The sequence below is a fragment of the Diceros bicornis genome, chromosome 18, assembly GCF_020826845.1.
Source record: "Diceros bicornis minor isolate mBicDic1 chromosome 18, mDicBic1.mat.cur, whole genome shotgun sequence".
In the NCBI taxonomy this organism is placed as follows: Eukaryota; Metazoa; Chordata; class Mammalia; order Perissodactyla; family Rhinocerotidae; genus Diceros; species Diceros bicornis.
Window position 1 is genome coordinate 59,422,342 of NC_080757.1, and position 17,619 is coordinate 59,439,960.

Below are 17,619 nucleotides of genomic sequence, written 5' to 3' on the forward strand. Positions count from 1 at the left end.
AATATGAGCAGATAAAAATCCCCATTCCAGGGGTTTCTCTTTATAGGCGCAATTTGATATTCAAAAACAACAAAAAAAATCATGTAGTACACCATTTTCCTCTTCTTTACCCTCTCTTTAAAGGCAAGAAAGTCTGGAGGGGAGAGAGGCTGAGAAGCGGGAGGTGGGAATAGAGGAGTGCGGAGGAGGACCAGGCTGGGGTTCCCGCCTGCCCCTCCCCCCATCGAGAAGTTCCCCCCTCAGCCCCGACTCCCCGCCTGGCTCGCCCCGAGTCTGTGCTTCCTCCCGCGCGCAGGGCCCCCCACGCCCCTCCCCCGACAACCACTGGGAAGTTAGAGCTTCGCTGGCCCTGTAAGGGCGGGGGCGGGCGGGGAGGCCCCAGAATCAGTCCTCAAAGGGAAGGGGCGGGGGGGGGGCAGATTTGTGCTTTCGAGGCAAAAGAGGGGCGCGCGTTCTGCGTCCTTGGAGCGCAGCGTGTTCACGAGTCGTCCGGGGCGGGGGCGTCCCGGGACCCGCCGCCACGCACGGCCTCCCCCGCCGCGGCCGTCTCCTGCTCCCGCCCCTCCCTCCCCCTCTGGCGGAGTTTGAATGTGGAGTTCAAACAGAGAACACTCCGCGAATCGAAAAGGCCTATAAATTATAGCTTTTGCTTTTAAGAAGGGGGGAAAAAAGGAAAAAGGAAAAGTTCTGATGCGTACTCTGGGATGAAAACCTCGCCCCGCCGCTCCTCCCCCCGCCTCCTTCGCCCCGCTGGAGCCGCCGGGATGCGAGTCCTGCCGGGCTCCGAGCCCCCAGCCCAGACCCTCCACCGCACTCCCGGCCGCGCCTGCCGCCGCGCCTCCCTCCGTGGGTCCCGCAGGGTGGGCCTGTCTGGCCGTGCGTCGTCCGAGAGCTGGCGGCCCGCCCTCCCCGAGGGAGGGAGGCTAGTCCAACTCTTCCTGGGAGGTGGGGGCCTCCGTCTCTTCTCCTGGGGAAGCTAGAGGACGCCAAAAGGAAAAGTCCAACCCCAAACACTTTTTTTGTAAAACAACAACTGTCTCGAACTCTGGGCACTGACATGCAATCCTCCCAATTTATCCTGGCATTTCGGGAATGTAAACAGATTCGCTGGATTTCTTTTCTTTCTGTGGAGTAAGGACTCGAGGGAACTGGGAGACTTGATCCACATGACATACACACGATCCGATCTGCGTGCATCTCACACGCCTCTCCCGTAAAGTGCATTTCCTGGTGTGGTCCTGGGGAGGAATCCGCGGCTCCCCAATCACCCGCAACTTTTTACCTTCAACATCATACACAAAAAAGTGATTCAAGTTAATACTTTTTTTCCCTAACAGACTTCTTAATCTTAAAAAAAAAAATAGGAAAAACAGACTGACTCCACCCCCTTTTTTTCTGATTGGGGAGCGAACCTTTTGTTGGCCTGGCCCGCCAATGGGAAGAGAGAAAAAATCTGGTTCCTGCCTTGGTTCCAGGGGTCTGCCATGGGGCTGTGGGAAAAGGGGGGAGGGGTGAGGGGGGCTATCTGAGTCCCTCCAGACACCCTCAGAGGCCCAGTGCCCAGGTCCCCAACTCCCCCAGTGCCCTGGGTGGCTGCTCAGCCTGTCTGCCCCAATTAAACCACACTGGGTCTCTCTCTCTGTTTAAATAAAACAACTTCAAGAGTTGAAATATATATATTTAGATTTTTTTTTCTTAAATAACATATTTACATCTAATAGAAAATATAACTCTAGAGATAATCTTTCCAACCAAAACTGAGGGGAGGGAGGAGGGATGCAAGGGGCAGGGGTGTGTGTAGTTAGGGACAGGACCAGCCAGAAGGCCGCCTCCCACCCCGAAATAAAAAGCATTATGCCAAGTTTGCGCTCTCACTCTCTCTCCTGCTCTCTTGTCCTGGGATCACCCACCCAGCAATTCATCTTTTCTCTTTAAAGAAGCCTTGGTCCGTGTTACTTTCCTTAATGGTGACGGTCAAAAAGTTTGAGGTCACGTCGGTGACCACCACCTTCTCCAGGTTGGTCAGAGAGGGACTCCACGACTCTTCCTCTGGGTCCCCCAGGATTCTGGCCACTGGGATCCTGGCGATGAGGGAGGGCCTTCCCCCCTGAGCCCCCATGTCCCGATACAAGCCCCCTACAGAGCCAGGGGTGCCTGAGCCATGCCGGACCCGGGGGCCACCAGGGTCCAAGGCACCCTGGCCTTTGGCCTCCAGGAAGGCAGCCCTGTGCTTTATGACCCTGGCCGGAAAGGTGTCCACAGCCAGCTTGCCTGTGGCCTCAGCTGGGCTGGGGCTGGCCACACCACACTGGGCCAGGTCTGAGTCCTGCCTTCTGGCCAGCTGGATCACGCTGTGGCCAGCAGGGAACTTTCCTGCCCCAGAAGGGGTGTCGTCCAGCTTCCTGCCCTTGAGGTAATCTCCGAGGCCATCACTGGCTTCTCCCAAGGGCCTCTGCGAGGGGTCCAGGAGCTCCTTCCGGGGCTTGGGGCCTCGCTTCTTGGAGCTGTCGCCTGGTGAGCTGGGCTTATCGTCAGCACGGCCCGCGCCCCGCTCTCGCTCTCGCTCCCGCTCTCGGTCCCTCTCCCTCTCACGCTCCCGGTCTCTGTCACGGTCACGGTCCCGAGGGGGCTCCACTCGGCAGGTGCTGCTGGTGCTGCTGCTGCTCCCTGGTGGGGTCAGACCCATATTCCGAAGGCCCTCACGGGCCCGGGAAGTAGAGGCCAGGTCCTGGGGCGAGCGGCCAGGGTAGGGGATCCGGATGCCCCGGGCGGAGTCACTGCGGAACTCATAAGTTTTGGCCTTTGCCTTGGCCTGGGCCTGCAAGAGAGAAGCCAGTGTCAAAAGCAGAGTAGAGCCCTGCCCATCTCCCCAGACCCCCTCTTCCAGCCTGGCCTCCCGGCTTCACCCTATGATGCCTGGGAATTTCTCAGGGGTGGGGGTGGGGCTTAAGGGTGCCCATCTGGGGGAAGCCATTTGCAGCAAGCACACTTCTTGTATTTGATGTCTTTTGGGGATGGCTGGGGGGCAGGTAAAGGAATTCTAGTGTGACTAAGCCCCTCCCCTTCAAAACACCTCTTGGTGCTGCCACTGACCTGGTGACAGCCTGTCTGGGGATTCCCTCCCAGATTACAAATAGGCAATGTGTGTAGACACCCCATTGGTTCACAAGCCCTCAGGGCCCCCTTCCCACAAACTGACACACAACATTGCTGCCCACCACTGGACGCTGCCATCCTACCTTGAGAAGGAAGGTTTTAGGTTTAGGTCCTCGTTTTTTGGGGCCATAGAGCTCCATCTCTCGTTCCCTGGAGAAAAGAAGGAAGGAGAAAGGGGTGTGTGAGTAAAGAAACCAAGCGGGACTCCAGTCCAGGCGGGATAGAAGCCACCCTCTGTGCTCCTCCATGAGAAGCTAAGGCTTCCAAGGGCCTGTACCTTTCCTCAAAGGCTGCAAGCAGGCGAGCATCCAGGATGTTTTCTTCAGGTTCCCATGTGCTGTACCTAAAGGGAATCAGGAAGAAGTGGGCGTCAGTCCCAGGAGCAAAGAAAAAGCAGCAGGCGTGTGTGTATGTCTGTAACTTTTCTTGTTGCATTGTATTATATTTCAATGTAAAGGAAAAAAGAGGAAGAAAGAAACCTCCCGAATAACAGTCTGGGGTTGAGAATTCCATATAACCTACTTACTTCTGCGACCAGCCCTTCCATTTCACGAGGTATTCCATGCGTCCCTGCAGATGCAAAGGGGAAAATGTGTGTGTGCACGGGGAGAAATGCATGACGAGGACACAAGAAATACATGCAAAAAATGCATGCACCAAATGAATGTGTGAAATCCCACCGCGAAAGGCACGCGCCCGCTGCATCACCCCCTGCATGAAACGCTGCACAAAGTGCATGCACCGGCATTCATCCCCCCACCCCGCCCCCCACCCATGCAATCTGTGCATCGCTGCAAGTCTAAGGAAAGCGCTTGGGCTCAGAGCCGCCGCCGCCACGGCCGCGGCCGCTGCTGGGACCTGGGGGAAGGGAAGCTGGGCTGCAGCAGGGGGAGGGAACCTGGGCCGTGAGGGGAGGGCTCGGCCGCCCTCGGTCCAAGGCCCGGGGGCACCTACTTTCCGTATGCGCCTCTTCAGGAGGGCTTCGGCCGCGAACACCCGCTCCCCCACCGCTGAAAGCTCCATGTTGACTCGCCGCTTCCCCCCTTGGCCGCTTCCAGGAGCAGAAAAGCAGCAGCCAGCGCACGACAGACCATAATACTCTCTCGCTGACGTCAGTTCTCCTCCCCCTCCCGCGCGCTCTCTCCCTCCCCGCCCCCCTCCTGCGCTCGGCTCCCTCCTCCCCTCCCGCCCCGCTCTTCCTCCCGCCCCACGTGTTGCTAACGACGTTGCTAAAGCCAAGCGGCCTGGGCCTGCTCCCCCGCGAGCTGATTGGGCGAGCTCTGGGCCACGCCCCTCTCCCTTTCTCCCCCCGCGTTGCTACGTGACCCGCGTTCCAATCGCCAGGGGGCGGAGTCCGAGGCGACTCCAGAGACGGAGCGCGAGGGGGTGGGGGGGCGACGCCGGAAGTGACGTCGCTAGGAGGGCGGGCACGGCCGCTGTCAGTCTGCGGAGCTGGCGAGGGGGGCCGTCCGCCCTCTGTCCTCACCGGGGCCCCCCTCCCCCGCCGCCAAGTTGTCCCTCCGGTGCTCAGCGTCCCCCACAGCTCTCGCTGGGACCCCCGCGGCTGTGTCAGCCAGGCCCCGCCCCCTCGGCAGACTCCGGTCCGCCCCACCCCCACCGCCCGGACTCGCGCCCTCCCCTCCCCTGCCGCCCGCCGTGCCGCACAATGCACAATGCACAGGTGCTGGGGCGCCACGGGCCGCGCCCGAACCCCGAGAGCCGGCGACGCGCCCCTCGTCCGCTCCCCCTCCCGGACTCCTTCGCCTGAGCCGCACACCCGACCCGCAGTCTCCATGGCAACGGCCTCCCCCGCCGCCGCCAGCCCCATCCCGCCAACAAATCAATGTGTCTGTGTCTCTGTCTCCTGTCGCGCAGCCTTGCCCTCGGCCACCCTCCGGGCCCTGCGACCCGGGCTGGGCTCGAGCGCTCAGAAGCTGAATGTAGACCCAGGAGAGGCCCGCTGCTCCCGCCCGAGCCTTCCTGCGCACCAGGACCCCGCGGGGGACATCGCGCGCCTTCTTCCTGACCCCCGACCCGTCCCCGACGCCCGCAGCCACCTGCCCCTGCCGCCATCCGTCGCTTCTCGTCCCCGCCAGGCCCCGGCCCCGAGCGTCGCCAGCCCAGCCCCGCTGCCCCCTGCCCCGGGCCTGGGTGTTTTGAGGGAGGGCGTGAACGACCACCAAGGCAGAGCCTGGAGCTTGGCTGGGGTTGGGGCGCTGGGCTGGGGGCGCGTCCAGCTCCACCCGACCCGGACGACCAGCCGGGCCTGCGCCGCGCACTTCCTGTCCACGGCTCTTCCCGCCGTGCACGGCAGACGCTCGGAGAGAAGACGCGGAGCGGGAAGCGGCGGGGGCGTCGCGGGGTCCAGCGCGGGTTGAGGGAGAGAAAGGGGCTCACAGGCGAAGACGGCCGGGTCCAGGAAAGGGGGCGAGGGCCAGGCCGCGGATGCTTCGCATGCAAGCATACACACGCTCTTGCTCAGCTCGTGGTGACCCGTGTCTGGGGCGGCGGCGGGGACAGCAGCCCAAGTCCGGGCCCAGCTCTCCCTGACCTTTTTCTCTTACCGCCCAAGCTGCAAGTCACAGCACCCATTCCTTGGAACCCACGATTTAGTTAAAACATCGATGATAAACTTGACTGGAAGCAGTTTCCCTTGGCGAGGGATGGGGTGGGAGAAAGGAAAAAGAAAGAGAGAACGAGAGAAAGAGAGAGAAAAGGCGAGCCAAGGAGTCTGGCTCGAAAAGGGCAGGAAGCCCAGAGCGGAAAACTGGCCTCCTGTCCAAAGTTAGGTGCGCGGCGGGAGCGGCGCGGCCCTGGACGCGCGGGACAGGCGCAGCGCTGGGCCCCCCTCCCTCACACTCCCTGTCCCCGCCCCTGGAAACTCGGGCTTCCAGTTTTTGGCCTTGCTCCCAAGCTTTACAAGGTGGGAGCTGGGTGAAGGGTCTCATCTCTCTGGTCGTTCTGTCTTAACGAATAGCGAGTCGGCGACGCCCAGATCGCCCCGCGACCCGCGCGGGCCGCCCGCGAGAGGCAGCCGACGGCCGCGTCCTCAATCATAAAAAGTCATTCCCGGTAACAAATAGTTTCGTTGGCCGGTGCCAGCGATACAGCTGTTTCTGTTTAAGCTTAAATACTTTCCAACAGTTTGGGCAGTAAAAATAAAGTCGGCCTCAGCCGCCTATAAGTGTCTGGTTTCCCCGCCCGGAGAAAGCCCACCCTCCGCCCTGGGCCCGGGTCGCTCTGCACGCCCCGCTCGCCCCCTTTTGGAATCCGCTGCCCGCCGTGGGTGACGGTTGCCCCAGCCCTGCACCGGCCAACCGAGCTCCTCGGCGGGCTCCGGGGACACCTTGGAGGCCGGAGGGATGGAGCCTGTCCGGAGCGGGCCGGAGGACCACACCCGCTTCGCCCCCGTCCTTCCCCCACCCCTCCCAAGCTCGCCTGCGCCCGCAAAGAGTGGCGGTTTCCCTTCAGATAGGGTTTCTGAAGCCTAGTCCCTGGGACTTGTGTTTGCGTTGCGTGCCTTTACAGACCCGGAGTTTGCAGGAGGCGTGCAGAGGTCGATGGTTTCAGTTTCACGCTGAAAAAGTTAGCTCTCCTCCTCCTTCTTGGTGTTTCTCTTCTTTCCTTTTCTCTTTTCCTTCCTTCCTTCCTTCCTTTCTCCCTCCCTCCCACTCTCCCCCCCTCCTCTCTCTTTCTCTTTCTCTCTTTTCCTCTTTGCCTAAACGCCTCCGAAGCTTGAAGTGGGGAAATGAAAACCCTGGCGCTGCCATGCACGGCCCCCTCCACTGGACGGGTATTTAGGAATTTTTTTCGCTTCCGCACCGCATTTTTCCGCCTGTCTTTATGCCTGGTGGTGAAAACGCTTGTTCTGAACAAAATTATCGCTTGTGAGGTGTCTGAGTTTGCAAACGTCGGGGATTCCTGTAGAGCCCATAGCAAAGGTGGAACTCGATCCAGAAGAAAAGGGAGAGGTATAGAATAATCTGAGACCAAGCTCCGTTCTTGTCGGCAGCAGACAAACTCAGTCCCGCGGAGGAAAGCAACCCCCGACTAGAGGGGTGGAGGGGTGGGTGTGTCTCTCGCCCTCGCCCCTCCCTGGCACACCCACCCCCAGCTGTCCGCGAGAGAGCAGGGTTGCAGAGAGTCGGAACGCAGGTCACTGGGCGCCCGGACTCTCCGACAGTTTGGAGACTAAGTGAGAGGTGGCAGTCTGAGAAATGGGTTTGCCGTCCGGCGCGACCCAGAGGGACGGGGGAGGGGGCTCCTTGGTGGGCGCCGAAGGATGCCTACATGTGCCGGGAGAGGGCGCTAGCGTGGACCCGGGTGGAGGCGTCATTCTGGCCCAGTCGGGACCGGTCCTTTCAAACCGGTCAGCCGGTGACCCTGTCTTAGAAACCAAGGGATCGAGGAACCCCGCTCCCCACCTTTCTTCTTGAACCTCCCTTCATCACTCAATTCTCCACATCTCCCTTCTTTCCTCCACACAATCGCTTTTCTCCTTCAAAGTTAGATAATTACTTTCGCCACGTACATCCCTGGGAGTAAACACAACAAAGTTTCAAAGAACAAGAACCCTCTGCTCTTAAAATCCCACCTTTCCGCGGTCCTCGGCTGTGGCTGTCAGGTTCGAGTGCGCCGCCTCTGCAGTAAATAAGGTAACTGCTTCCTATTACTTTAGCCCCATATGGCTGCAATTTGAGTGTCTTTGGAGACAGTGCGTGTGTTGGGGCGGAGGGGGGGCGGGGGGGGGGAGTGAAAGTGGAAATCAAATGCTCTCAGATCGCATTTTTATGAAGGAAATTGTCGGCGATTCTTTTAGCAGCCTTCTCTCCTAGACCCGGGGATGAGCTGACCTGTTTCTTTGTGCTGACCCGTTTCTTTGTTTACCAAAATGCAGGCATCAGCCCACCTCCGGACACCTGCTTCCCTAACCCCTGGGTCTCCTGCCCAATTCTGCACTACTCTTGGTGACCTGGGCACATGGCCCCAACTTCCCTTCCCGACAAAGGGCCTCCAACCTGCTCCTGATGCCTGGGAGCCCGCCTGAGCCCTCAGTCCCAGTCTCAAGAAGGTGCCTGGACCATGTGCTCCACACCCCAGTCTCATTCCAGCCTGGGGTCCAGGGGCCCTCTTAGGCCTCCCTGTGCCTGCTGCCACGGACTCAGCCCGGGGAGGGAGGCTCGAGGCTGGCGAGGTTCGAGGGGAGGGAAGGAGACGGGCGGCTGGCAAGGCACTGGGCTCCTGGGTCGCCAGCCAGACCAGCAAGCCTCAGCACATCCTCTACCTCCAGGGTGAGGCCGGGCCTCGGCTCCTTCATTGGGAGCGTTTCAACTCCGCGGCTTGGCCGGCGTCGAATCTGCCTGGTCTTGGCCTCGGACGCTGGAGGATTTGGAACCCAACCGTTTGCCTCCGGCACGACGGTGAGGCCGGCTGTGAAGTGAGCATGGGTGGCTCTGAGGCGTGGCCGTGTCGTCTGTGGCCTCGTATGCCCCAACCGCCCGTGGCCCGGGATCCCAGCAGGCATTCTCCAGCTCTGCCTCCTGGATGCCCAGGCCAAGGCCTGGTGCCTTCAGGGTGCTGATTGCCCGCTACTGAGGGGAAGCCGCAGGGGTGACCCAACCTGCAAAGAGGTCCGAAAACTCGACCTGGGCAGACTGGCTGGTGATTGGAGGCGGGGCTGCCAGGCTTCTGGCCTGGGCTCCAGCCTCTAGATGTCCCCTGGAGCAAGAAGTTGCCACCTCTCCTGTCCCACCTCCTCCAGAGTACTTTCAGACCATCCTTGTGAGAGAAACACTAGAGCACACTGCAAAGGATAAGAAGGGACTTACGTTACAATAATTTCCTACAGCCTGCACACACTCTAGAAGCCACAAAACCCTTGACTTCAACCCCCTGAAATCACAGGAACCGAAATCAAGCACCCTCACTTTCCCTCCACAGGAAGGATAGCAGCCCCTCAGAGGCAAGCAACATCTATTGAGCAGTTGTCCTCTGGCACCTGCATTATCCCACTTAAGGTCCACAACAACCAGGTCAGATCAGTTCCATCACCCTCATTTTACAGATGAGGAAAGGAGGCACAGTGAAGCCAAGTCACTTGTTCAGGGGCACACAGCAGGGGTGCTGCCTGAGAAGTCCTAAGCTCAAGTCTCTAATAGCAAGGGCTTTGGACCCGCTGGATGCTTCAGTTCCTCCAGGACTGAAGGAAAGAATTCGAGGTAAGAAGGGCCCATGGAGCCTCCTAGAACTGGCCATAGAGGAAGCCAGCCAGGGGTCTCATTGCCAGAATCAGCGACCTGGTCCTGCTAAGCAGGGATCCTGCTCTGGGCCTTAGCAAAAAAGATGAGACTGGACCACCAGACGTAGGGAGGAGTTCTAGGACCCAATCGACCCAGCTGGAGGCTGCATGTTCGTGGAAGTCTTTGTTTTTCCCTCATCATTGAGCACTGTGGCTAAAATTGTGGGCTCCAGGGCCAGCCTGCCTGGGTTCAAATCTACTTACTAGCTGTGTGCCCTTGTGGAAGTTACTTAACCACTCTGTGCTTCAGCTCCCATAACTATATAAAAAGAAATATTAACATGCTTACCCCACAAGGTGGATGGGAGGGTTCAGTGGGATGTCATGTAAGCACCATCAGACTGTCAGGACAGGCAAATGCTGGATAAATATTATTATGTTACAGTTGTCGCTACTATTGGTGTTCTGGGACCAGGTCAGGCTAATGGTACCCGGCGGGTCTGGTTTGGGTGACTTTCGCCGGGGAACCCAGTGTCAGCATGAGCTGTCCCTACTTCCCATGAGGGGCACCCATGAAGAGGGAGCCGGATGCTCACCGACCCTCCCCGGGAAATCAACTGCGTGCTCCTCAGACAGTCTAGACTCGCCCGTTAGGGCGTCTGCCCCGGGACGCGTCCCACCAGGTGGGCTCGCCGCCAGACGCACCCGCCACCCTCTCCGCGCGGAGGCCTCGGCTCACTGCGGATGGGGTGCAGTGGCATGGCCGGAGCACGCGCACAGCGCCGGAGCCGGCACGCATGCGCGCACGCGCGCCGCGAGGTGGACCCCCACCCCCCCATCCTCTCCGGGAAGGGTGCCTTGCGTTGCTTGTGAAATCAGGAGCCGAGAGGCACCTTCGGCCGGCGGGGTACAGGGGGAGCTGGCTCCGACGTGGGCGGGAGAGCCGAGCGGCTGCACCCCTGTCCCCATCCTGCGGGGTGGAACGGGTCCGGGAGCGGGTGGGTCGAGGCGTTCTGTTCTGTTCCGGTCGCCCCTGGAGAAGGGGCTCAGAATGGATGGCCTAGGCACAGCCAGGCGAGACTGAGAGAGGCGAGGAGGGCGGTGGGGTGTGGGGGCAGAGCAGCCTGAAACAAGTGAGTGGCCTAGGAGGTCAAGGCCTTGGAACTCCGTCCAAGACGACGGCGTTATCAGAAGCCCCCTGGCCTGGGATGCTTGGGGCGCGCGGACTCTGCTGCTGCGTTGGCGCTCGCCCCGACGGCTCGACCCATTGGCAGCCTGTGATTCAAGATGCCGCAGATGGAGAGTTTGACCCTGGATTGTCTGCACGGAGAGAGCCTTGGCCTCGCGGTTACGGCATGGTCCGTGTGCAACCCCTCCCCTCCCGCGCCCCACTTTCCACCAGTCGGGTTCGCGCGGTCGTGTCCAGTTGAAATGGAGAGGGTAAATGCCAACCCTTGGGAAGGCAGGGAGCACGCACTCTCCCATGGGAAGACGCTGGGCGGGGCTGAGCGATGGATGGTGGCACCAGAGCCTGCGCTCAGCGAAGTCGCCTGGCTCCCTGGGCTCTCCAGAACCCGAGCTCCGCCAGGGTTGGCACTTCGGCCGCTGGTCGCCGCACTGTCCTTTCCATCCCCTTAGACGCCTCACAGGCTCTCCCCCGCCCCAGAGATGCTGTAGGGACGCCTCGAACTTCGGTTGGCGTTCCATGCGCTGTCTCACTTCCTACCCCAAGCGGAAGGAATTGAAGTGACTTATTGCTGGGACTCCTGGCATCTCAAGTTCGTTCCAAACTGGAGGTTCCTCAGCCAGCGCCATTTCCTCGCGAGGTTGTTAACGCTGAGAAGAGCCAAGGTCCAGTCTCTCCTTTTAGAGGTCAGAAAAACCGAGGTGCAGGAGCCTGCCGAGTCATTCGAAGAGGCACAAGTTGGGGGAGACGAGTCTAGGGTCTTCCAAAGCACCTCGGGGGGCAGAGGCGTCCGCCGTACCGTTCGCTCTCCGCGGAGGTGGGCAAAGCGGGGGCCGTGGTGGGCGGCCGGCAGACCCTAGAGGCAGACGTTTGGGATTCGACCGAGAAAACGCGATGTCTGGCTTTCTTGCCTCCGATGGACGTTGGTGGAACCTCGGCTCTGATCAGTGCCTTTCCTTGCACCCCCCAGGACGGCGCTTCCGCGGTGCGCCCCCAGCCTTTGCCCCAGGAGGGGGCGCTGTCGGGGGCCCGACGAGGCCAGGCGAGCGTCGAGGCTGCGCGACCAGAGCGCGCCGACTCCGCGCACGCCCAGAAGCGGTGTTGCCTGTTCCAGGGCTACCGGAAAGCGCGCGGCCAGCCGCGGCTCCGTCCTCGCGCAAGCGCTTCACTGCCCCGGCGAGGCCTGTGTCTCTCCGGCCACCCTGGGCAGCGGGGTGACTCAGCCCCCAGGAGGAGGGTGCAGACGGCCACTCGGGCCGGGACACCCTTGCCAGAGTGCCAGAACGCCTTTTCTCGCAGCAGATGAAAGCCTCAGATCGGCTTCCCCGCCCTCCTCTAGGAAATCAAATTCAGGGGACGTGGTACCGTATTTACCCTCACAACTTCCTCCCTTGACATTTTGCACTCTCCAAGTTGAGGCAAAAGTAATTATGCAAACATCTGGGGCTGTCCTGCGCGGCTACCCGGCACCGTTCTCATTCATCTTGAAAGCCGCACTCCCTCATTTGCATAATAATAGCTTATCTAGAATAACATAGCAATCAGAGGCAAAATTAATTTTCTTTTCTTCACTAGTTCTTGAGATCCTGAAAACGGAGGCTTACGGCAAGAAAAACTGATTTTGCCAAGAGCGTAGGGTTCTCGAGGACCAGGGAGAGATGAAGTTTAAAGTGGTGGAAATGTGATGTTCATGCCCAGTTTCTGTATTTTTCTGGTTTCAGCCGTAGAGTTTAGCTACTTTTTGGCCAAACGGGTGGAGGGCTGAGCCGCCACAAGAACCCCCGCAGACACTGTCTTTCACCCCATCCATCGTGGGAGGTTCCGCAGCCCCGGAAACAGGGACACCATGGACTGTGGCTGTGGGTACTGGAGTCGACTTGGAAGGTGGCTCGGGACGGGGAGAGGGTAGACCGGCGGCCTGAAGTGGATTACGGAGCTGTCTGGCCCACCAGCGCTCTGGGCCTCTGGTCTGGCCCCTCCCGGACTCAGTTGCTCACCCTTTGGACAGATGAGAGGAAGCACTTCCTTGCTCTGGGATGGTCGCCGCGCCGACCGGGGCAGCAGAAGTCTTCCGATTCAAAGCAGAAAAAAGGGTGTGTGGGTGGTGGTGAGGGCATTATGTGGAGGAAACATCTTTTATACATTAAAAAATCTTTTTGATCTTTTTAATATGAAGAAGAGTGGGAGGGAGAAATCCACAAATAAGTCTGGCAAATGAATTTGGACCAGAATTGTAATCGCGGGACCACTTTCAGGACAATTCTGGGCTCCAGAGGATTTTTTGCAGTAGAACTTGTCCCCTCTACGGCCGCCCTCTCCCCTCCTCCAGTAAATAGTTCGGAGGGTGAGCAAGGGCGCAAAACGGTGGGAGATCCGCCGAGATCCCGAATCCCTCTGTGGGCAAGAACTCCCTATCTCTTCCGAAAAGATGCAAGTTTTACGTTTAAGGAGTGATGGCAGTTCAGGCTTGCCACCAAGATGCCACCATCGTGGTCACTTCTTTTAAAATAATTCTTAAGTTCCTTTTAAAATCAGGGTTGCAGGAGGAAGCGAGATTAGGAGTTGCTGCGTGTGGAGCAACTTGCAGAGAGAGATGGACAGGCAGGAGGGGAAAATGGGCGGCGGATTAGTCCCACTGTCGAAGGACCGGACCGCTGTTTCCGCGGGAATGGAGGAGGGTGCCTAGGGACTGTGGGGCGCGGGAGGGGGTGTCTCTGGAGATTCGGGGCTGCTGGGTTGGGAGAGGGAGGCCTCCCTGCATCTCCTTCCTCTTTCCTCTGCGTTCATTCACACTGCCTTTTGAACGCGGTCTCCATTCTGACTTCTTTACACCTCCCTGGGTGTATTATCTTTGTAGCGGTGTCTATGAATCCCAGCTTCTTCCCTGGGGGGCGGAGCGCCCTTGGGGAAGGGCGCCCTTAGAATGCCCGAGTAAAGAGTTTAGCCGCCCACAAGTCTTTTCCTAGCCAAGAAACGCAGGGGGAGTTGAGATTCCAGGCCTCCCAGTCGCAGCTCCAGGTTTCAGCCTCAATTTCTCCCTTTGGGAGAGTAGGGAGGACGCGGAATGAAGAGTAGAGAAAGGGGCCAGCCCTGAGCCTTGCAGGCCGTTGCGGGTTCTACTGCTTCCGAAACCTCTGCAGTCTGCAGGAGAAGGTCTCCAGCCGACCTCGTTCTCCGGCCAGCTCCGGAAGTTCTAGGGCCGTGGGTCCCGGAACTGTGCTCCCCAGTCTTCCCACCCCCAAGCTGAGGGGAAGGGTCGGACCTCTCGGGCCCTCGAGCAGCCTCTCCTTCTGAGGGGGGCGCCATTCAGCCAGCAAGGGCCCCAGCAAGGGCTTCGTTTGCCCCAGAGCCGGGGGGGGGGGGGGGGGGCCGCCATTCAGCCTGCAAGGGCCCCAGCAAGGGCTTCGTTTGCCCCAGAGCCGGGGGGGGGGGGGGGGGGGGGGCATTCAGCCTGCAAGGGCCCCAGCAATGGCTTCGTTTGCCCCAGAGCCGGAGCCAACTGGGGCCCAGCCGACCGAGAACAAAGAGCAGCCCACCCAGAAAGAGAGCTGCTGGCCGGGCTGGAAGGGCGCCCCCCCCCCGGGCTGGGGGCACGGGGCGCCTCCCAGTGGGGGGCGTCGGGGTGGTGAGCTTTCCCCCCAGGAGTCGGAAACTTCTAAGAGCAAATTCCTGAGTCCGGTCAGGCAAAAAGTTCGCGCCCCACTTTCGACCAGTTGGGTTCATGCGCTGTCGTGTCCAGTTGAAACGGAGAGGGTGAGCGCAGCGGGGCGGGGGATCCCTGAGGTCCAGCTAGGCTTTAAAGGCGCCCGGACCACTCAGAAGCGGATGAGGGCGTCGCCTGTCTCGGCTGAGGGGTGAGCTGGCAGCGAAGAGGGAAGTGGCCGGGAAGAAAAGGGGAAAAGGGCACAGATTGGAGAGGGAGTTTGGGGGAGATGACTTGGAGCCTCAGACAAAGCCTACCCCCTCCCCACCATGGGGTACTCAGAGCCTGTAGGCCAACCCCAGTGCCCCCTCCAGCTGTGGCTCTCCACACTGCTCAGCCCCTGTTCCGAGTTCAGCAGAATCGGAGGAAGCACCTTCAGTGCATGCACCGCAGGAAGATCAGGCTCCTCTCTGGAAAATCAGTATTCCCACCTGACAGCTGAGCAGGTCCTTTCCCATTCTGTTACTATGACAGGCACCTGTAATAGACCCACATGGAGAGTACCTTGGATCCCAGGAAATCAGGACTCCATACTACACACACACACTACTACTGTTTTTCCAAGATGAGGAAAAGGGTCCCAGACTCAGTTTCCAAGAGCAAGACAGTGTTTCTTCCAGCCTCGGTGGGTTCAGGCACTCCCCTTCCCCGGAGGAAAAGCCCCTGGGGGCTGTCTACACTGGAGCTCCCAGGGATGCTCAGGGAACCCAGTCACCTGAAAACCCCCAGGGCCGGGGTTGCAGCAGGGGGTGGGGCGGGGTGAAGATGGGGCCAGGCAGGAGCTGGAGAGTGCTGACTGGAGGAATTTAGGCAAGGATAGGTTGACACCTACCAACCAACGCCCAGGGGAGCCTGCTGGGGAGTGCTTGGGAACACCTGTTTCTACACTGGCTCAAATGTACCTGATGATTTATGGTTGTGTGTATCCCAGAGCCAGGTGCCCAGCCTGGCACAAAAGGGTGTGCCAGAGTGGAGGGAGCGGACAGATGTAGCTACCATCCGCTGAGCAAGGGCTGCTTCATGCCAAGCTCTGTCCTGGATGCCTCCCGGACTCTTCACTTCTATTCCTTATCACAGCCTTTAGGGGGAGGCTTTATTAGCCACATTTAAAGATGGGGAAACAGGCTCAGAGGAGTTAAGTAACTTCCCGGTGACCAAGTTAAGCCACAGGACAAGGCTCCACCTAGGTCTGTCACCCAGGAGTTGAGAGACTTAAGAGGGAGTGTCAGGTGTGCAACCTTGCTGGTGTGGAGCCAGGCTCAGCAGTGAGCCACATACCGCCCTGCTCCAAGTCAGAGTCATGGGGTTTGGCGTGAGAGAGCCACCGGGGGTGGGGGTGGAGGTAACTGGCTCTTGGACTTCCCAGACTCTGGGGAGACCATGAGCCCAGTAGCCTGGGGCCAGAACTTGACAGAGTTTTCCTGCCTCTGGCCCCCTTCTTTCCCAACCACCCTGGCAGAGCGACTAGCTGCCACCAATGGTGGTGAGTTCCAAGCACTGGAACAGCCAGGCAGGCAGCCACCTGCAGGGTTCCTGGAGCATCAAGCCACGGAGACAAGAAAGCCTGTGCCCAGGCTGCCGCTGGGACGCACCTGCATGACCCAAAGAGCAGTGGATTGGAATGAAAAGATTTGGGTCCAGACCTGAGCTTGCTCTGCCTCTGGCTAGCTGAGTGCCTTGGACAAGTCATTTTCTTTCTCCCAACCTCAGTTCCTCCATGTAAAATGATCATTTGGAGCAGGTAGCCTTGGAGAAGCCTGTCTAGGCTCTACATTCCGTACATTGAGGGTTGTCCCAGCAGGTTTATTGGGATTTCAAAACCTTTAGAAAATACCTGTTAACCTTTGACGGTTGACCACTGGACCATCGCCTCAGCCAGTACACAGAACCCTGGAGTTTGTGACTGCCCGGCAAGTACAGGAACTCCTAGTGAGAGCAGTGAATTCCTGTCCCAGCTGTGCCAGCTGCCCAACGACGCCAGGCACAGAGCTACCAAACACCTAGCTAGGGGGCCCAGGAAGGCAAGAAAAAGAGTCCAGAGGAAGTGCTGGGTGACCAGACCACCTCTCCAGTCCCAGCCTCCACTGGGGCCAACAGAGGGCATTATCTTCCCTCCAGCTCCCGCATCAGTGCTAAGCTGCTGGAGGCACAGCCGCAGCCCGGACTAATTCCAGGTACATTCTATAGGTGGCATCATGCTACTGAAAATGGCCTTCTCAGAGGGGAGAGGCTCTCTCCACGGCTTCTCCAGGCACTGGGGAGGCCAAGGCAAGGTTGACACAGCCCCAGTCCAGACTGCCTGGAGAGGAGCAGGAGTGTGTAAGGGGGACGGTTCTCTCAGTCTCTGGGGGCAACTGGTCCAGGCATAGGCTCCTCCAGGACCATCAGCCCGGGAGTCTCTGGAAGTCTCTCATGCCAGCTGCAAACGGTAGGAGGAAAAAAACCTCAGCTCCGAACACGGTGGGGAGTGCTGGGTGGGCTATATGGGATATCGAACAACATTCACCCAAAACCCGATGCTCTGCCATCCGGCCGGCTGGCAGAACTGCGTCAGCATACCTGTGGGAGGCTCCTCCCCCGTCCCCAGATGTCCAGACCTCCGCCCGGAAGAAGAGAACAAAACCCCTCTCCTGGTGGGCGAGAAGATGGGCCAGAAGTGGGGAGGGATACGGCAAGCAGAGCAACCCGCTGGAGGCAGGACTTTGGGGTCACTGGCACTGGCAGGAGCTGAAGTGGCAAAAATTGACGGGATGTCCTGGGGCTCCACCCTGAGCCACCCTCTCCTCTCAAAGACACCCCTTGCGGCCCCTCCTCCCCCCTAGCAGCCGTCTTGATCCCGCCTACGTGGGCCCAATCCGGTAGCTGGGCCGCGGAGCCTCCGGGCCCGTCACTGAGAGCAGCACGCGGCCTGCAGTCAGAGAGCAGGGCCGGTACAGAGATGACAGAGAGAGGTGTGACAGCGACGCCTCTCACCACTCCCTCTCGCCGCCCAACTGGCTCCAGGCTTCCCGCGCCGGCCCGGGGAACCGAGCCCGTGGGTCCTCCGCTGCCACCGCTCCCGGTCTCCTCGCCGCCCCGACCACACGCAGCTACCGCTCCGCGAGCCCCGGCCTGGGACCTCGGCCAGGCCTGGCGTCAAGGGGGTCGGAAAAATGGGGCGCCAGATCTCAGATGACCGCTGATGGGCCAGGCCTTGGGAGACAGCTGGAGGAAACCTGAACCCCCAAATCACAGTCTCCGTCTCTTTCCTCCCAACCACCCCCGCCCCCCCAGGCGTTCGGCTCGGTTTCTCGGGGTCCTGGGCCTTTGCTCAGACTGATCACAGACTCGCTCACA

At 59.8% G+C, this 17,619-nt stretch overlaps 1 protein-coding gene across 1 annotated transcript; it reads right to left on the reverse strand.

The window, feature by feature from the left end:
* Positions 1-783: 783 nt before the first annotated feature.
* CBX8 (chromobox 8) lies at positions 784-4,221 on the reverse strand. Its single transcript, XM_058561800.1, has 5 exons — positions 4,111-4,221; positions 3,683-3,726; positions 3,434-3,499; positions 3,240-3,306; positions 784-2,818 (listed from the first exon to the last, which is right to left on the reverse strand). Exons 1-5 carry the CDS (start codon positions 4,177-4,179, stop codon positions 1,919-1,921), a joined length of 1,146 nt encoding a protein of 381 aa, XP_058417783.1. The 5' UTR covers positions 4,180-4,221; the 3' UTR covers positions 784-1,918.
* Positions 4,222-17,619: the final 13,398 nt, after the last annotated feature.

Bases quoted from the DNA above. Each gene is read 5' to 3' on its own strand.
- CBX8 (XM_058561800.1), bottom strand. From the start codon at position 4,179: ATGGAGCTTTCAGCGGTGGGGGAGCGGGTGTTCGCGGCCGAAGCCCTC. The intron at 3,727-4,110 runs GTAGGTGCCCCC...TTGCATCTGCAG, and splicing joins TGAAGAGGCGCATACGGAAA to GGACGCATGGAATACCTCGT. The intron at 2,819-3,239 runs GTAGGATGGCAG...TCTCTCTTGCAG, and splicing joins CTAAAACCTTCCTTCTCAAG to GCCCAGGCCAAGGCAAAGGC.